Raw genomic sequence first — 14635 nt, 5'->3', positions numbered from 1 at the left:
CCTGTTCAAAGTGTTGCATTCAATTGATTGCTACAGTGCCACCCTTTGGTCGATGGCTGTGGCTTTCGTGTCACTGACACTTGACAGTCACATAGCCCTCTACTATATAGCCGAGTTTCGTAAAAAGTGACTGCACGGTAGAGATAATACGGTGATTATGCGTGAAATGTCATAAGAATAATAATAAAAGGTAGAGATGCAATAAGGGTCCAAAGGCCTTACGGCCTTGGCCCCTTGAATATATACATATGATATTGACAATTTGTGTGCTTTTTATAAACAATGAATATGCTAATAGGGGGGCCAATAGGACCCCAATGGAAACAAGACAGCAAGGACTTTTTTTGTTGTTATCCTTTTACACAAAGTGTTTGACTGTACTTGTGCTGTTTTTATATTTCTGTCTAATAAAATATTCAATCAATCAATCAATAAAAAAATGTCCAATAAATATGAAAAGCTACTCCTGTGGATAGTATCATAATACTAATTTAATATAGACAAGTGCCGCGCTATGAGCTTGTATATCTTCTATTTTTGAATAGCCAAAGAAATCTAAAATGACAGATACTTTCCCAGATTGAATGTGTTTAAGCTATAACTAGGCTAAATTTGAACTCAGTGTGAGGTGGTGCAACTGGCCCATGAACTCAAGAGAGTCTATCTGTCTGTTGACCTGCCTTCAGTATCTTTTCATGCCACTAGATGGCAGTAGCGGCTCATTGTTTGGAATGAGCGCCACTGGAATTTAATGCCAAAAGAAGAACGTTTTCAAAACATTCTGGAATGAGCGAGCAGTCTGTGTAACATGAAGGATTTATTACACTATCTCCATTCTCTAAGGTCTAACTTTCTACATGCTCATAGAGATCAATGTTTTCAGAAGCTCCTTTGACTAAATATGGAAAGTAGATTTACCCATAGTTGTGTTAACTTCGTTGATTAAAACCCAGCGTTGAGTGAGTAGTAGCTAAGCTATGAGTAGCTAAAGTAGTGTACCTTCACTACATGTAGAATCAGTGGTGGAAACAATACTCACATGTTTTACTTAAGTAAAAGTATCAATACTGCAATGTAGAAATACTCTAATACAAGTAACAGCCCAGAATTAAACATTTACTTGAGTAAAAGTACAAAAGTATTGGTATGAACATGTACTTGAAGTACCAAAAGTAGAAAGTAGGCCTACTCATTATTCAGAATGTCCCACAATGCGTTGCGATCATAGAGTTAGGGTTGCATATGAGCTTGTAGATCTGCTATTTTCAAATGGCTGAAATGTATTTTAGGGCTGACGTGGTAACTGTATGCTTTGTAATAATAATCCAAATCTACAAAGCAACTAGTTTCTAAAGTTTTCAAATAATTGTAGTGGAGTAAAGGATAATATTTGTCTCTGAGATGTAGTGGAGTAGAAGTAAAAGTACTGAAAATTGGAAATACTCCAGTAAAGTAAAAAATACCTCAAAAGTGTACTTAAGTACATTACTTGAGTACATGTACTTACCACTTACTTTCCACCTCTGGAATTAAGTCGTTTAGCTGTTTTCCCCCATGTGTCTGGGTAGCTTTTGGCAAAATCTACTTAACTATACATTTTCAGTGGCTCATCAACATGAAATGGCACAACAGATGAATTTTGAGTGCAGTTTGTCATCAGAGAATTGTCCATCTGCATCCAGATGTTGTATTACATCACTCTGTGTCAACATTCTCTGATGACATTTGTCATCAGAGAATTCTCCACCTGCATCCAGATGTTTTATTACATTAATCTGTGTCATAACATCATGGTGGCCTAATGTGTTCATTTCTACCACAAGTACAAAATAACCTGTGCAAGATATACTTTTACTAAGTAGCTTTAAATGTAGAGCTAGTTATTTTGAAAGAGAGCTTTTACATACCTTTTATGAAGGGTAACTAGTACTACTGTCTGCTCTAAAATATAGACAATGCAGTGCTGTACTGAAAAGAAAAAAACAGATATCTCCTTCCCCCACCCATTGTCATTTGTCTCCTTTACTGCCATTGACAACTGAATTTTACCCACAGGATCAATAAAGGTCTATCTATCTAGTACAGTGGTTCTCAGACCCATTCATGTCAAGGAATGTATTTAGCCGTGGAGTGGACCCCCATCTGAAAATATTTTGTACCACGGACCTCCATCGAAGATTTGTGTTAAAATGTTTCAAAAAATATTTAAGGTTTCCCCAAATGTTGTCAAGATTTTTTGAAAATAGCCGATGCACTATATAGTATAGGGTTAAAGTGGTGAAACTGATTTTGATGCCATATTAACAGATTTACCTGGGGACCCCTGGGGGTCCCCGGACCCCACTTTGAGAACCACTGATCTAGTAGCAGCTTACCTAGTTACGTTTTTTAAAAGTAACTTGTCCAACACTGACAATATCTAAATGTATTTGTCAGATCTGTGATCAGAGTCTAACATACACCGGGGGAGGTTCTGCCGTTATGTACCGACACACAATGGAGGAAGAAGAAGCCTTAAAAAACTACTGCAGAAGGATGATTTCCCATGTCTGCAGGAAGCAGCCTGTCTCCCAAGGTTATTATAGTTTAGCATTTTTCATTTCACTTTCAATTTCTGTGCAGTTTTGATTAGTTTTTAACGTGGGTTTCCTAGTTTGTTTTTTATGTTGTGTAAAGGCTTAGTTTTAATTATGTTTGTTTTTTTGTTTTAGTGTTAGTTATGGTATGCACAATGCATCACAATGTGATGCATTGTGAACTTATAGATCTGCCATTTTGGAAGATTTTTGACACACTAAGGACATTTTCTCTATGATTTTTGTTTTAGTTTGTTTTGTAACAATACGGTTTCAGTAAGTTATCGTTTTTGGTAAAGCTTTGTTTTTATTTTTATTTATTTTTTATTCTAGTTTTGGTCAGTTATAGCTAACTATAACTATAACTGTTTCCCCTGAACAGAGACACACTGAGCCCAGCAGGGGAGGGAGGAGAGCTAAGGTGTCTCAGCTCAGACCTACACAGCATAAAGAAGGGAGGATGATGACAGGAACCTGCAGCCTAGTTGGAAGTAGGTCTGATAAGTTAATTATTACACAATTGTCAGAATCTTTTCCATTCATCTGTGTATAAATGCGTCTGTTGAAATACACACTGTACATGTTCCAACTTCAAAAATTGTGCAAATAACAGATCTACAAGCATACAACGTGTCGCAATACGACGCGTTCTGAGATTGTGGATTGGCCTTTTCCACTATTTCAACTACAAGTACTAATTTATTACATAGACCTTCTTCAGGCATCTGGAATGCGTGAAGAAGGTCTATGTGACCGAAACGTTAAATAGAAGTTTTCCTATTGTGAAAGTGCAGACGGTGTGCGGGTCATTTTATTTATATGTTCCAAAATGTATCGTCTAGTAAAATGTCATGATTGCAACAGCCCTTGTTGGAAGAGGAAGGCATCTGCCTGGACATCAGGCTGACCGGCCTCTCCTTCTCCCAGAGGCTCCGAATTCAAAACCGGCCGGCAGATATGAAAGAGACGGCAACCCACCGGCCTTCTCCTCCCCCAGTCTCCAGTCTCAAGGCCCTGCGGTGCAGCTGGTCCCCCGGCAGCTAGTTTCACTGATGAGGCATAAAACCTTCATGTCTGAGATGCAACGGGTGAGGAAACCTGATCGTAGTTTAGGCTACTAAAGCACGACACAGTTTCCTTCTCAGCTCTGTGTGAATTGTTTAGTGTCTCTCTTTGTTTTATGTGACAGGCTGCGGAGGTGAACCAACATGATCCCTCTGTCTGCAGCGTGTGTGTGGCGGAGCAGGCTTCTCTGGCCTTGGATGCTTTTATCAGGAGAAAGACGACACAAATAGATAGCCGAAGACTGGAGGCCAGACTAAACATGCACTTATGCAACTGGGTATGTGTTTTTGTCCCTTAAGGACACACACAGACAGGCACACACGCACGCACACTCTCTCTCTCACTCATTGTCAACGATTTCTACTTCCACTTTATTTATTGATCATTTATTAGGCCTGACTGACAATTAGTATTTCCCCTGTGTTACAGGACAGCGTGTGCCTTTTGGGGGAGTTGGCGGGGAGCCTTCCTAAGCCCTCCGACGCCCCTCGCAGGATTTGGGAGGAACTGATAGGCAGAGACAGGTCACAGTAACCTGGAGTTGCCATGACTACGAGTCAGGAAAGTGAAGTCGCCCTGACAACAGATGAAATGAGGGGTTACCCTGACAAAAAAATCTTACAGGAACTCATTTAGCAGGACCTCGCTGTGCTTTTTTCCGACAGCTACAGGCATGACAGAGTAAAGTATGAATTTGAGGAAGGGGAGCTGCTGGGTTTCGGTGAAAGTGAAATAACCAGCCAAATTAGAATAGGCACAAGTTAACCAGACTGCCTGGGTTTCATCCAGTCTGATTACGGTCCTTTTATGGCCGTTCTTTTGTTTTTTATGGTGTGGCACTGTAGGAAGCGAGCTGTCTAGGAGAGGGTCTGTGAGTGAGTCTGTCTGTGTGTGTCTGGGGCACGCTGCCAGTAGGCCAAGGAAGTATCTCCATGCAATTTCTTTCATGTTTCATTATTTATTTATGCTTTAATTTTATTCTGGAAGTCAATGAGGGTCAGATTGGGCAGAAGCCTTGCCCAAATATGGAGTCATATTAGATGACTGACGTCAGACGAGCCACTCTGAAGGCCGAGATCCACAGTTAAGTTAGGGGATGATTAGTCTCCCAAGACAGACTGTTGTTGTCTCACACAAATTTCAAATGCCTCTGTGTCCTAACAGTCTGCGCTTTGAAAGCGCTGAAAATTTGCAGAAAATAAAGCGGTCGTCTCGACTCTCCCCCGCATCCATTTAGCCTTTGCAGCCACGTAAATAAGTCCTACTGGACATCAAATTAGTCTTAAGCCATTCTAGCTTGCTGCTAGCAGTAAAAGGAGTAAAGACATGTTCTGGCTTGAGAGGCTACGGCATGATTATCTGCCTTCCGTTATACCAGTCTGTGCAAGTAGTTGCTAACATTAGTCAAGCCTTTCGTCACCGGGATTTTGTCCCAAGAAAGCCAATGCACCCTACTTGAGTATAAAATCAACATTTATTCTTGTATCATTGTATTAAAGTTTAACACATAACACTACTCAGAGCAAACAAGTGTGGTTTCCTTTTACCTGTATGCTGTAAACATTAAAACAATACTGCGGTTTATTTCACTTTATGAATAAACCCACTGGATTTTTATGTTGTCACAAGGAATTACAAGACAGCCATGGGGAAACATGCATGCATAGCAAACAATTAAATTAAAAAGGTACAGTACAAGAACAATATAAACATGGGCACAGTTAAATTCAACTTTTTTTTTTCTCATCTTATTATTGCAGTTACATGGTAAGGGGTCTATTCAACCTAATACAGAGGTTACATACATATCAAACACACTAAAAGAACTGGTTAGAAATGAGAGAATGACATTAATACCAGACCTTCAAAGGTCTTTGGGTGGCTTATAAACAATGGTGTACCACACCTTGAGCGTGTATGGAAGTTGTTGTGAATCACAGATCTAAGACCAGCACGGTCCCAATCAGACCCCCGTCTCAACCATTATATACACAGTAAAATCCTGAGATTTTACAGTGTAGTGTACAAGTACACTGGTACTAAATGTGCTAGGCTGGTCTTAGATCAGCGTCTCAGACCAGTTCCCTTTTAACACTAGCAGAGCTGGGAGGTGGGGTGGAGTGAGATTACTCGTCAGGTTTTCTCTTGGGTTTCTTGGGGTTGCGTGAGCGACTCTTGGCCTTGCACAGTGGGCAGATGGGAGCGTTGCGGTGGATCTGCTGGTGGCATGACAGGCAGGCCTGGAAAGAAACAAAAGATGGATCGATAAGATTTATAGTCTATTCGTCCTCAAGGAAGAAATTCCTTTCCATAGTAGGTGAACAAATAACACGGAAACCAAGGAGATGCAACGCACACCTGTTTGGTGAGCGTCCGGCCAACAAAAATAAGCAATGAAAATGTCTCAGAGATGCTCACAGTTCGAGTAAAGTCTCAAGTCTTTGAAAAGCAAGTCTTTGGTCACGAGTCCAAGTCAAGTCTTAAGTCTCTTACAGTTGTAATGAGCGTTCTATCATCCGACACATGCAATCCAGTCTGCTTAGCTATATAGAAGGAATTCAAACCATGTACTGCATTGTCATCATTGATTGGTTGATTGAATACAGGACAGGTAGTACAGTCAAAGGTTAAGGATAACACAAAAAGTCCCGGGGACTTGTTTCCATAGTGGTACATCACTCCTTTCGTTTAGCATACACTACAGTATAAGCATTGAGTAGTTCTTTGGTATATGATCACTTTAAACAGATCATTGCAATGTAATTAGCTAACCTTTAATCCTAAAGGAAGTTTTTGTGTTTTGTTTATTAATCCTATCAAGGCCGTGCTTTTCTCTGAGAATGTTGGATTTAGCAACTACTGTAACAAAAGCTAAACCAATTTGAAATGTTAACATAAATGATCAATAATGAACTTATTGGTACCTGCCCAGTGCCCACCACCGCCGAGTCTTTGTCGAGCATCAACAATGAACAATAAACATGTAACCTGCCTGTAGCCAATGTTAATACCTATTTAATGTCTGTGTTTAACGAGCCAGTTGGTGGCAGCTGAACATGGATGATTAAGTTACCTGACCTTTTCCAAACACTCACTGACTCGTCTTTTGAAAATATTCAGCAAACGGCAAGTTAACTGGGGTTAAATAGCTGACGGTGACTCGTGAGCTGCCCATGTTTGAGAACCATCATCCATAATGCAGTTATGCAAAGAGATAAATTGTCACATTAACCCATTCAATCCTGGAACGCGTCTCTGTCATTTTAGATGTCTTTGGCTAGGTGCCAAGCTTGTAGATCTGCTATTTTTGAAAAATCTTGAACATTTGTGCAAATCTTTGAATATATATATTTGTAAAGCAAACATTTGTAACTCAAATATTTGCTTCTGGGGGGTCCCTGGAAAAAAAAACATTTTGAGTTGGGGGTCCGCGGCCAAATACATATCTAAAAATCTAACAGTATGTTGCTATATCAGTGGTACTCCAACTTTTCCATGTCAAGGACCCCCAAAATGATATGTATTTGGCTGCGGACCCCCATCTCAAAATGTGTTGTTCCAGGGAGCCCCAGAAGCACAGATCGGAGTTGAAAATGTTCTCTTTAAAACATATATATATATATATATATATATATATATATATATATATATATATATATATATATATATTCAAAGATTTGCACACATTTTCCACGTTTTTTCAAAAAAAATAGCAGATCTACAAGCTCATAGCACTCGGTGCCGCACTATGAGCTTGTAGATCTGCTGTTCTTGAATAGCCAAAGAAATCTTAAAATGACACAGATGCGTTCCCGGTCTAAATGGATTAGCAAGTGACCCGTCACCGTCAGGTACGTTTTCAGGTGCTGGATGAAACTAGACGTGGTCGATCCGGGCATATTTTATTTGTATGCCCGCTCACGTTGCGTTGGGCAATTTGGGGCCTTGTTGTGTGAAGCTAGTATTTTAGCCAAAATGTTAGAATAAATGGCACACAGCGGCTGCAGTCGTGTTCTCCATGGTGTTGATTGCTGCAGCTCATTGTCAAGTCCACCTGTGGCTGAACGCACGCACCCGGATGCATAACGTTACGCATGATAAGAGAGAGAGTTGACTTTGTCGTACAACTAAGTACATCGCCTCCGTCGGGTGGAAACCTCATATGTCCAAAACGTGTTACTTTTCAGGATTCAAATTCAGAAAAAAAGGTAGCAGATCTACAAGCTCGAAACGCGTCGCTTGCAGATCTGCTACTTGTGATGCTTTCGTGTGACGCTGTAGTATGATCAAGTAGGGGCGGTCATTTACGAGGTTTCTGCACGACAGTGGCAATATACTAAGTGGTTAGACAGCTTGCGCAGCTGTTTGTGTGTACCTTCATAGGTGGGGGTTGCTGCCTAAAGGTAGCCGTCTGGCGGGCATCTTGCTTCCTGGAAACCTGGAGCTGCTGGGCTGCGGCTGCGGCTGCCGCCAGGGACTCCGGGATGGTGGGCTCGTGCGGCTCCTTCTGCCACTCTGCCTTTTGCTTTTCAAAGTAGCTATTGAAACCGGAGACAGAAGAAGAATCGGGTTGGTGTCGGCTCATACACAGCCTAAAAAGAATCGAATCACAGTTCAGATTACTACTAGTTCACAAAAGGGAAGAGAAGAATAAAATGGAAGACGAAGGGAGAAAAGCAAGCACAAAGCAGGCTTAATTAAAGTGCACCCTGGTCTCACACCATTCTATACACTGTAGTATGTTGGAAAAAAGTATAGTCACACTGAATGAGTTAGTCTGCGCACGCGTGCGTGACTGCATGCGCACGTACGTGCATGCATGTGTGTGTGTGTGTGCTGGCAGCGGCAGACAGCGAAAGATATTTGTCCTTGGACTTTATGCCTGACTGGCCCACTTTCAAAAGAGTATGATATCTAATTTCATTACTCCAGCCTTTTCACAAAAGGGTTGTGTTGGAATAGAATACAGCAGAACATTGAAGACTTAACGGAGATTTAAGAGCATTCAGATTGAACAACGATTAAAAGGGGTCCTATTACCTGTATTGCAGTGTGTAAGCTCACAAAAACACTCAATTAATCAAATAAACAAACAACAGCACAGCAGCACGCATTACCGCGCTTTAGTACAGTACAGTTCAGTTCTGAGCCATGAATTGCTAAATAACTAGGAAGTAGGTTCAAAGGAAAGATGCTGGCTGGACGGAAGCCATCTCCACAAGTCCATGACAGTTGCCAAGTCACGGTGAACGAATAAATAAGAACACCACTTTGCCAGCAAGCTCTCCTTGCACAATATGCCATTTACTCCACACACAGTAAGGTTGTCTATAAATGGAAAGCACATTTGTGGATAGAAATCTTCCCTAGTTATTTTCATTGTTCTGAAAATAACCACACTTCCTAAAACGGAACATTAACAGGCACATTACCCACCCCCAATCCTCTGTCTTAACTACTTAAAGGGATATTTGACTTTCAAACATGTTTGGGGTAATTATAACTCACGCTTTTGTGAGCACGCCAGACAGTTATTATGTTGCTTGATTCAGTATTTAGATATTTGATATTCATTTTATCAGACACACTCCCCTTCCTATACAAACCCATTTTAACTTCAAACAAATGTTAGATTCATTGAAAAGCCCTGTCCTTGGTTCTGGTGACTGATATTGTCATTCTAGGCCGTGTTTTTTCAATTACCTTTTTCATTTAGTTTTTTATATATTTTTTGGAAAATGAAAAAAAAAATTTTTTAAATAAATGAAGGAATGTATTGAACAAAATACGGCCTCCTCACTTATTAGAAGGACAATATAAGTCACCACAACCAAGGCAAAGACGGATGTTTTCGATGAATCTAAAATGGTTAAAATGGAGTTTGAAGTTACAATGGGTTTGTATAGGAAGGGCCCAAAGATCACGGAGGGTGGGGTGGACCTGAGCTGAGACCGTGTCTATTTGGAGGTAGTCCAACAATTTAAACATGTTGCACAAAATCATAACTTGCTTTCATTCACTGTATGCCTGCATGTATCGATTCTCATCGTACGAGAAGTATAGAAGGCTGAAGTGGTCTAAAATGTCTGAGGGGGGGTCTCAGCTTTTGTCAGATATAAGAAGAGGGGGCTCCAAGAATAAAAGTTTGGGAACCACTAGTGGTTAAAATGTGTGAGGATGTGTTGCCTGTGTAATTTTGCTCTCCCATTGTAAGCTACAAGCTTGTTTGGCATACCAGACTCCTGATGTACCATGAACCTCCCCTCACAATTAGTAGGGGCCCTAGGAGGGGTCCACGTGCACCCCCCTGATTTATTTTTCTAGTTTGGATTTTTGGCATCCATAGGACCTCTAATATAGAGATTGTGATGATGAAAAAAAGTGGTCCAAAGTGTGTTGTTTTATTACCCCTTTGAGACCTGCGGCATTGCTGGCTGGAACGAAGGCGAGACTGTCTTTCGGAGACTGTGGCACGCTCACACTAATTGAGACGAAGCCCAAAGATAGAGATACCATTTAATTCTAGACAACCTCATGGGACCAACCTTGTCATGCTACCTTGTCGGGAAGGGGGCTAAATACCTAATGATTCAAAGTTAGACAACATTTTGGTGAGGAAAAAACGGCCATCACCATTTTCCAATTGGTCCCTTGAGCTGTCACCTCAATATATGTGAATGGAAATGGGTAACCGTTACATGGATACCTACAGGCCTCCCCTGTACGGACATGCCACATTTATGGTAATCTCATGCAGTTTTGGGCAAGAACCATGCAGTTTTTTGCATGCAGTACAAATATGTAATTTCCGTCTATTGTAAAAAGGAGACCACTGTACTGCATCTATAACTGTATGAGACCACTGTACTGAATCTATAACTGTATGAGACCACTGTACTGAATCTAGAGACCACTGTACTGCATCTATAACTGTATGAGACCACTGTACTGCATCTATAACTGTATGAGACCACTGTACTGCATCTATAACTGTATGAGACCACTGTACTGCATCTATAGCTGTATGAGACCACTGTACTGAATCTAGAGACCACTGTACTGCATCTATAGCTGTATGAGACCACTGTACTGAATCTAGAGACCACTGTACTGCATCTATAGCTGTATGTGACCCCTGTACTGCATCTAGACCACTGTGCTGCATCTATATCCCACTGTACTGAATATATAAACCACTGTACTGAATATATAGACCACTGTATTGTATCTATAGACCACTATACTGCATCTCAACTCAACACAACTTAACATGTATTTATAAAGTACATTTAACATGACCAGGTCACCCAAAGTGCTGTACAGGTTAAAACAAAACATAACAATGCAATATAATAGACATTAGCATAAAATACCAATGAAATAGAAACAAAAACAAAATATTAGCACCAGTAAAGGAAAAACATGGACTGCCAGGCTCCCGATGTGAATTACTAGAAAGTGAAAGTAGTCAAGAGAATATGGAACTTCTTGATCAACTATGCATGTAAAAAGTTGTCTTTTGCAACTAGTAGTCTTAGTTACACCAGCATTGTTGATTTGATGCGGTTTTTAAAAGGCTCCAAATGAGACAGACGGGTAGGGAAAGAAGGGCTTTGGTGAGATTGTCAGGGGAGAGGGGGTGGTTGGTGACAAAGTCAAAGCCAGTATTTTAATGAGCTGTTGGGTGTAGAGCTCTTCACACAAGTTCACAGGTCTAAAATGATGTGCCCGAACACTAATGGACCCGTGAAATTCGTTCCGAGATCTGATTTGTTCCAAGATATTACGGAACCGACCCCGACTGTCATGTCCATATAATACGCAGCAGTCGGGGTCGGTTCTTTAATATCTCAGAACTAATCGGATCTCGGAACAAATTTCACAGGTTCAAAATGACGGACCGGAACCCCAATGGACCCGTGAAATTAATTCAGAGATCTGATTTGTTCCGAGATATTACAGAACCGACCCCGACTGTTGGGTATTACATGGACGTGACAAATCAAAAAATTACAATTGCTATTAAAAGTGCCATTCTAGCAGTAGATGGCAGTTATAGGCTGCTCCAGAATGGAATCTGGCTTCTAAATTGTATGTTTTCACCTTGACAGGGCTCCAACTATCCAACTATTATATTAGCGATTATTCTATAGATAATTTGTTTTACTTTTTTTTATAAATCAACAAATCGATTGTTCCACTTAGGTGTTATTTTATCCTTCGGTGTCATGCAAAAATCGTGAAAATTGTCGATCTACAAGCATACACCCCGTCATGACTCACAATGCGACACATTGTTAATGTGTAGATAGATCGGCTATTTTCCACGAGTTTTCAGGTTAATAGTTTTCATGTTTCATGTTTAAAGTTTTTGATTATTTTATTAAATTAATGATTCTTTTCATGTTTTATAATCAATTAACTGGATTTGTTCGATAAACTGTTGCTCCCCTATTTCTCAACTCAGCTGTGCAGCTCAACTTTTTTCCCCCCCACTGCGATGCAGTAATCTGATCTTAGTTAGGTCAGCCTAAATCTTCAAGCGAGTTACACAGAACTTTGTGCTTTTCTCTCCTGATCAGCGCTGCGTACGGGTCTTGTAGGATCCACTTGGGTATTACACACAATGATAAGACTAATGGAGTCTGAACTGGCACGGACCAAATTGAATTGACCATCATAAAACACAGACCTGAACGGTTAGACCCGGTAAGTCCTCTAGTTCGATGTGTCCACAGAAATACAGCTTTTTAACACTTAAATGTACAGTTTGTAAAAATAATAATAATAAAAAAAAGAATTTAGAATATATAACTATAACCAATTATGATCTAGGTGGAAATAGGACTGTGGCACTAGGACTTTAAGAACAGAAGGACCCGCCTCAATGATTCCAGTGAAGTGGCACTGAACTCAGTCATTCTAAGACCTTTGAGGGCCTTGTGCTGTAAGGTTTCCAAGAGAATTCATGCTACTCCCCCTCCCCTCCCCCATATAGTTTGTCTGTAGGTCAAAGCAGTCAGTCAAAGTTCAGCGCTCTAATCTGTCAGTGGTAGACATTGCCAGCATGGGACTGCACCTTGGCCCCAAACACCCTGACACCCTTGGCTCCAATGCTGGGATTCTGTTCCACTAATTCCAGCTCACCATTCCAATGGCATCATTCTCCAACCGTCCCCACTTAAAGGTAGGGTAAGTGATTTGCATTGGTTAAAATAAGTGTTAAATAGCTCTATATTCTGATAGTACTCATTGCTATAGAGTGTTTGTTCAGTAACAGGAGTCTCCTTGTCTCTCCACCTCTTCACTAAACAGAAAATGCATTTTCGTTTCAGTTTCATTTCCAATTTGATCAAATCAGGGCAGAGAACTCAATCAGGATACAGATTAAACAAGTGAAATTGGAAGTGATGACACTAAGAAATGAGCAGACAAAATTGGAACTGGAACACTATACAAATTAAGCTTAAAAATGGGTACTTTCTCCTGATTGGCTGAGATTTTGACACCTACCGGAAAATGTATTTTCTCTTTATTTCAAGAGCTGGAGAGACAGGGAGACATCTGTTACTGAACAAACACTCTATAGCAATGATTACTATCAGAATATAGTGTTTTAACAAAATACTTTTTGTTTTAACCAAAAAATATCACTTACCCTACCTTTAACCAATCACTACAAGCGCACAATGCTTGTATAGAGCTTGAAGATATGCTATTTTTTTCCAGCTAAATTTGAAGATATCTGAAAAAGTGGTTAACAGTGACTTCTAAGTAACTATTCATTATGTATCCACATTGTCAAAAGAAAGTTACCTAAAGGCACTTCATAACACAGTTGTTGTACAGTCGACAAGTGTTTCAGTTCAGACTGGCATCAGGCTTATAGTTCATTATATTTGTAAACATTAACTGCTAAACATTACACAGCAACCAAATACAAATATGTGAAAACGAAACATAATGAAAGTAGCCATTGATTTGTGGATTCTCAGTTACCATGTGTGTAATTGTTTTCCCTTTAAAAAGGTAGGGTACGTGTCTATGTGATATTTTTTGGTAATTTGTTTTGTTTTGTTAAAAAAGGTTGAAGTACTATATTCTGATAGTAATCATTGCTACAGAGTGTTTTTTCGGTCACAGGGGTCTCTCCAGCTCTTTAGTAAACAGAATATAGTACATTTTCATGTCACCTACCCTACCTTTAAGTTATTAATATTATTAAAATTACATTTTTAATCAAATGTAATTTTACCAGTAGTGGTATGATGTGTCTAATTAAATCCAGGTATTGAGCTCAGTGTTCCCCTCATCAGACACTCTCTCCCTCTCTCTTCTCTAATCTCTATTCATTAACTGTCCTAAAGCTGCACTCACAAAAGAATATTGCATGACCTGTAATTAAGAATTATTCTGAAGTGCCTGTTTTTGTGTTATTCTCAACAAATCGTGTTCTATTAAACTGATGAGACATCATGACGCATGCAGCCACGCCACACACAAAATGCATGAAAAAATGCACAAGCTAGCTACTGTATCTGCTTGTGCAAGATGAAGCTGGTAGGCTATATAACATTTGTATATTACTCCTTTATGTTCAAATAGTTTTCAATCCAAATATAATGCTGTAACTGTTGTTGCGCTACATTTATGAACCTGCTTGTTGTTCATGCATTAAAAATGTATATATATATATATATATATATATATATGCATTTTTGACGCAGGACTGCTTTGTGTATTTGTGTGTGTGTGGGTACTGACTCCAGTGAGAGTTTTTCTTCTTCTTCGTTGAGGTTGGGGAGTCTGTGCAAACCCAGCGCCATCCTGAGGGCATCAACATGTTCCTTCAGAGGTTTGTACTCATCATGGAGGCGACGCGTGGTCTCCAGCAGCTTGTTCAGGTCATTTTCTGATTGCTTAATGGTACTCTCCATCTGAAACAACACGAGAAACAATATTACAGCAGAATAAACATTTCACGTAGACACGTA

The 14635-nt window shown here is 40.0% G+C and overlaps 2 protein-coding genes across 3 annotated transcripts in view; one reads left to right on the top strand and one right to left on the bottom strand.

Moving 5' to 3' along the window:
- Positions 1-757: 757 nt before the first annotated feature.
- LOC311033860 (uncharacterized protein) lies at positions 758-4947 on the top strand. Of its 2 annotated transcripts, XR_014599555.1 has the most exons (7): positions 758-843; positions 2437-2575; positions 2959-3067; positions 3441-3664; positions 3766-3918; positions 4071-4528; positions 4567-4947. XR_014599555.1 is itself a non-coding variant. In XM_084041553.1 (6 exons), exons 2-6 carry the CDS (start codon positions 2546-2548, stop codon positions 4173-4175), a joined length of 621 nt encoding a protein of 206 aa, XP_083897679.1. In that variant the 5' UTR covers positions 758-843; positions 2437-2545; the 3' UTR covers positions 4176-4947. The 2 variants fall into 2 exon arrangements, 1 of the variants encoding a protein (XP_083897679.1); XM_084041553.1 differs by having other exon boundaries at positions 4071-4947.
- Positions 4948-5162: 215 nt separating this feature from the next.
- zc4h2 (zinc finger, C4H2 domain containing) overlaps positions 5163-14635 on the bottom strand; it is an 11075-nt gene continuing 1602 nt past the window's right edge. Inside the window, exons 3-5 of the mRNA XM_084041552.1 lie at positions 14406-14578; positions 8017-8179; positions 5163-5881 (exon numbers count right to left, since the gene is read on the bottom strand). Coding sequence (XP_083897678.1) covers positions 5768-5881; positions 8017-8179; positions 14406-14578 — 450 coding nt within the window. The 3' untranslated portion in view covers positions 5163-5767. The remainder of the gene's footprint in view (positions 5882-8016; positions 8180-14405; positions 14579-14635) is intronic.

This window comes from Gymnoscopelus microlampas (assembly GCF_963454915.1).
Source record: "Gymnoscopelus microlampas genome assembly, chromosome: 18".
NCBI classification, from domain to species: domain Eukaryota; kingdom Metazoa; phylum Chordata; class Actinopteri; order Myctophiformes; family Myctophidae; genus Gymnoscopelus; species Gymnoscopelus microlampas.
This window is presented reverse-complemented; position numbering and strand designations above follow the sequence as displayed.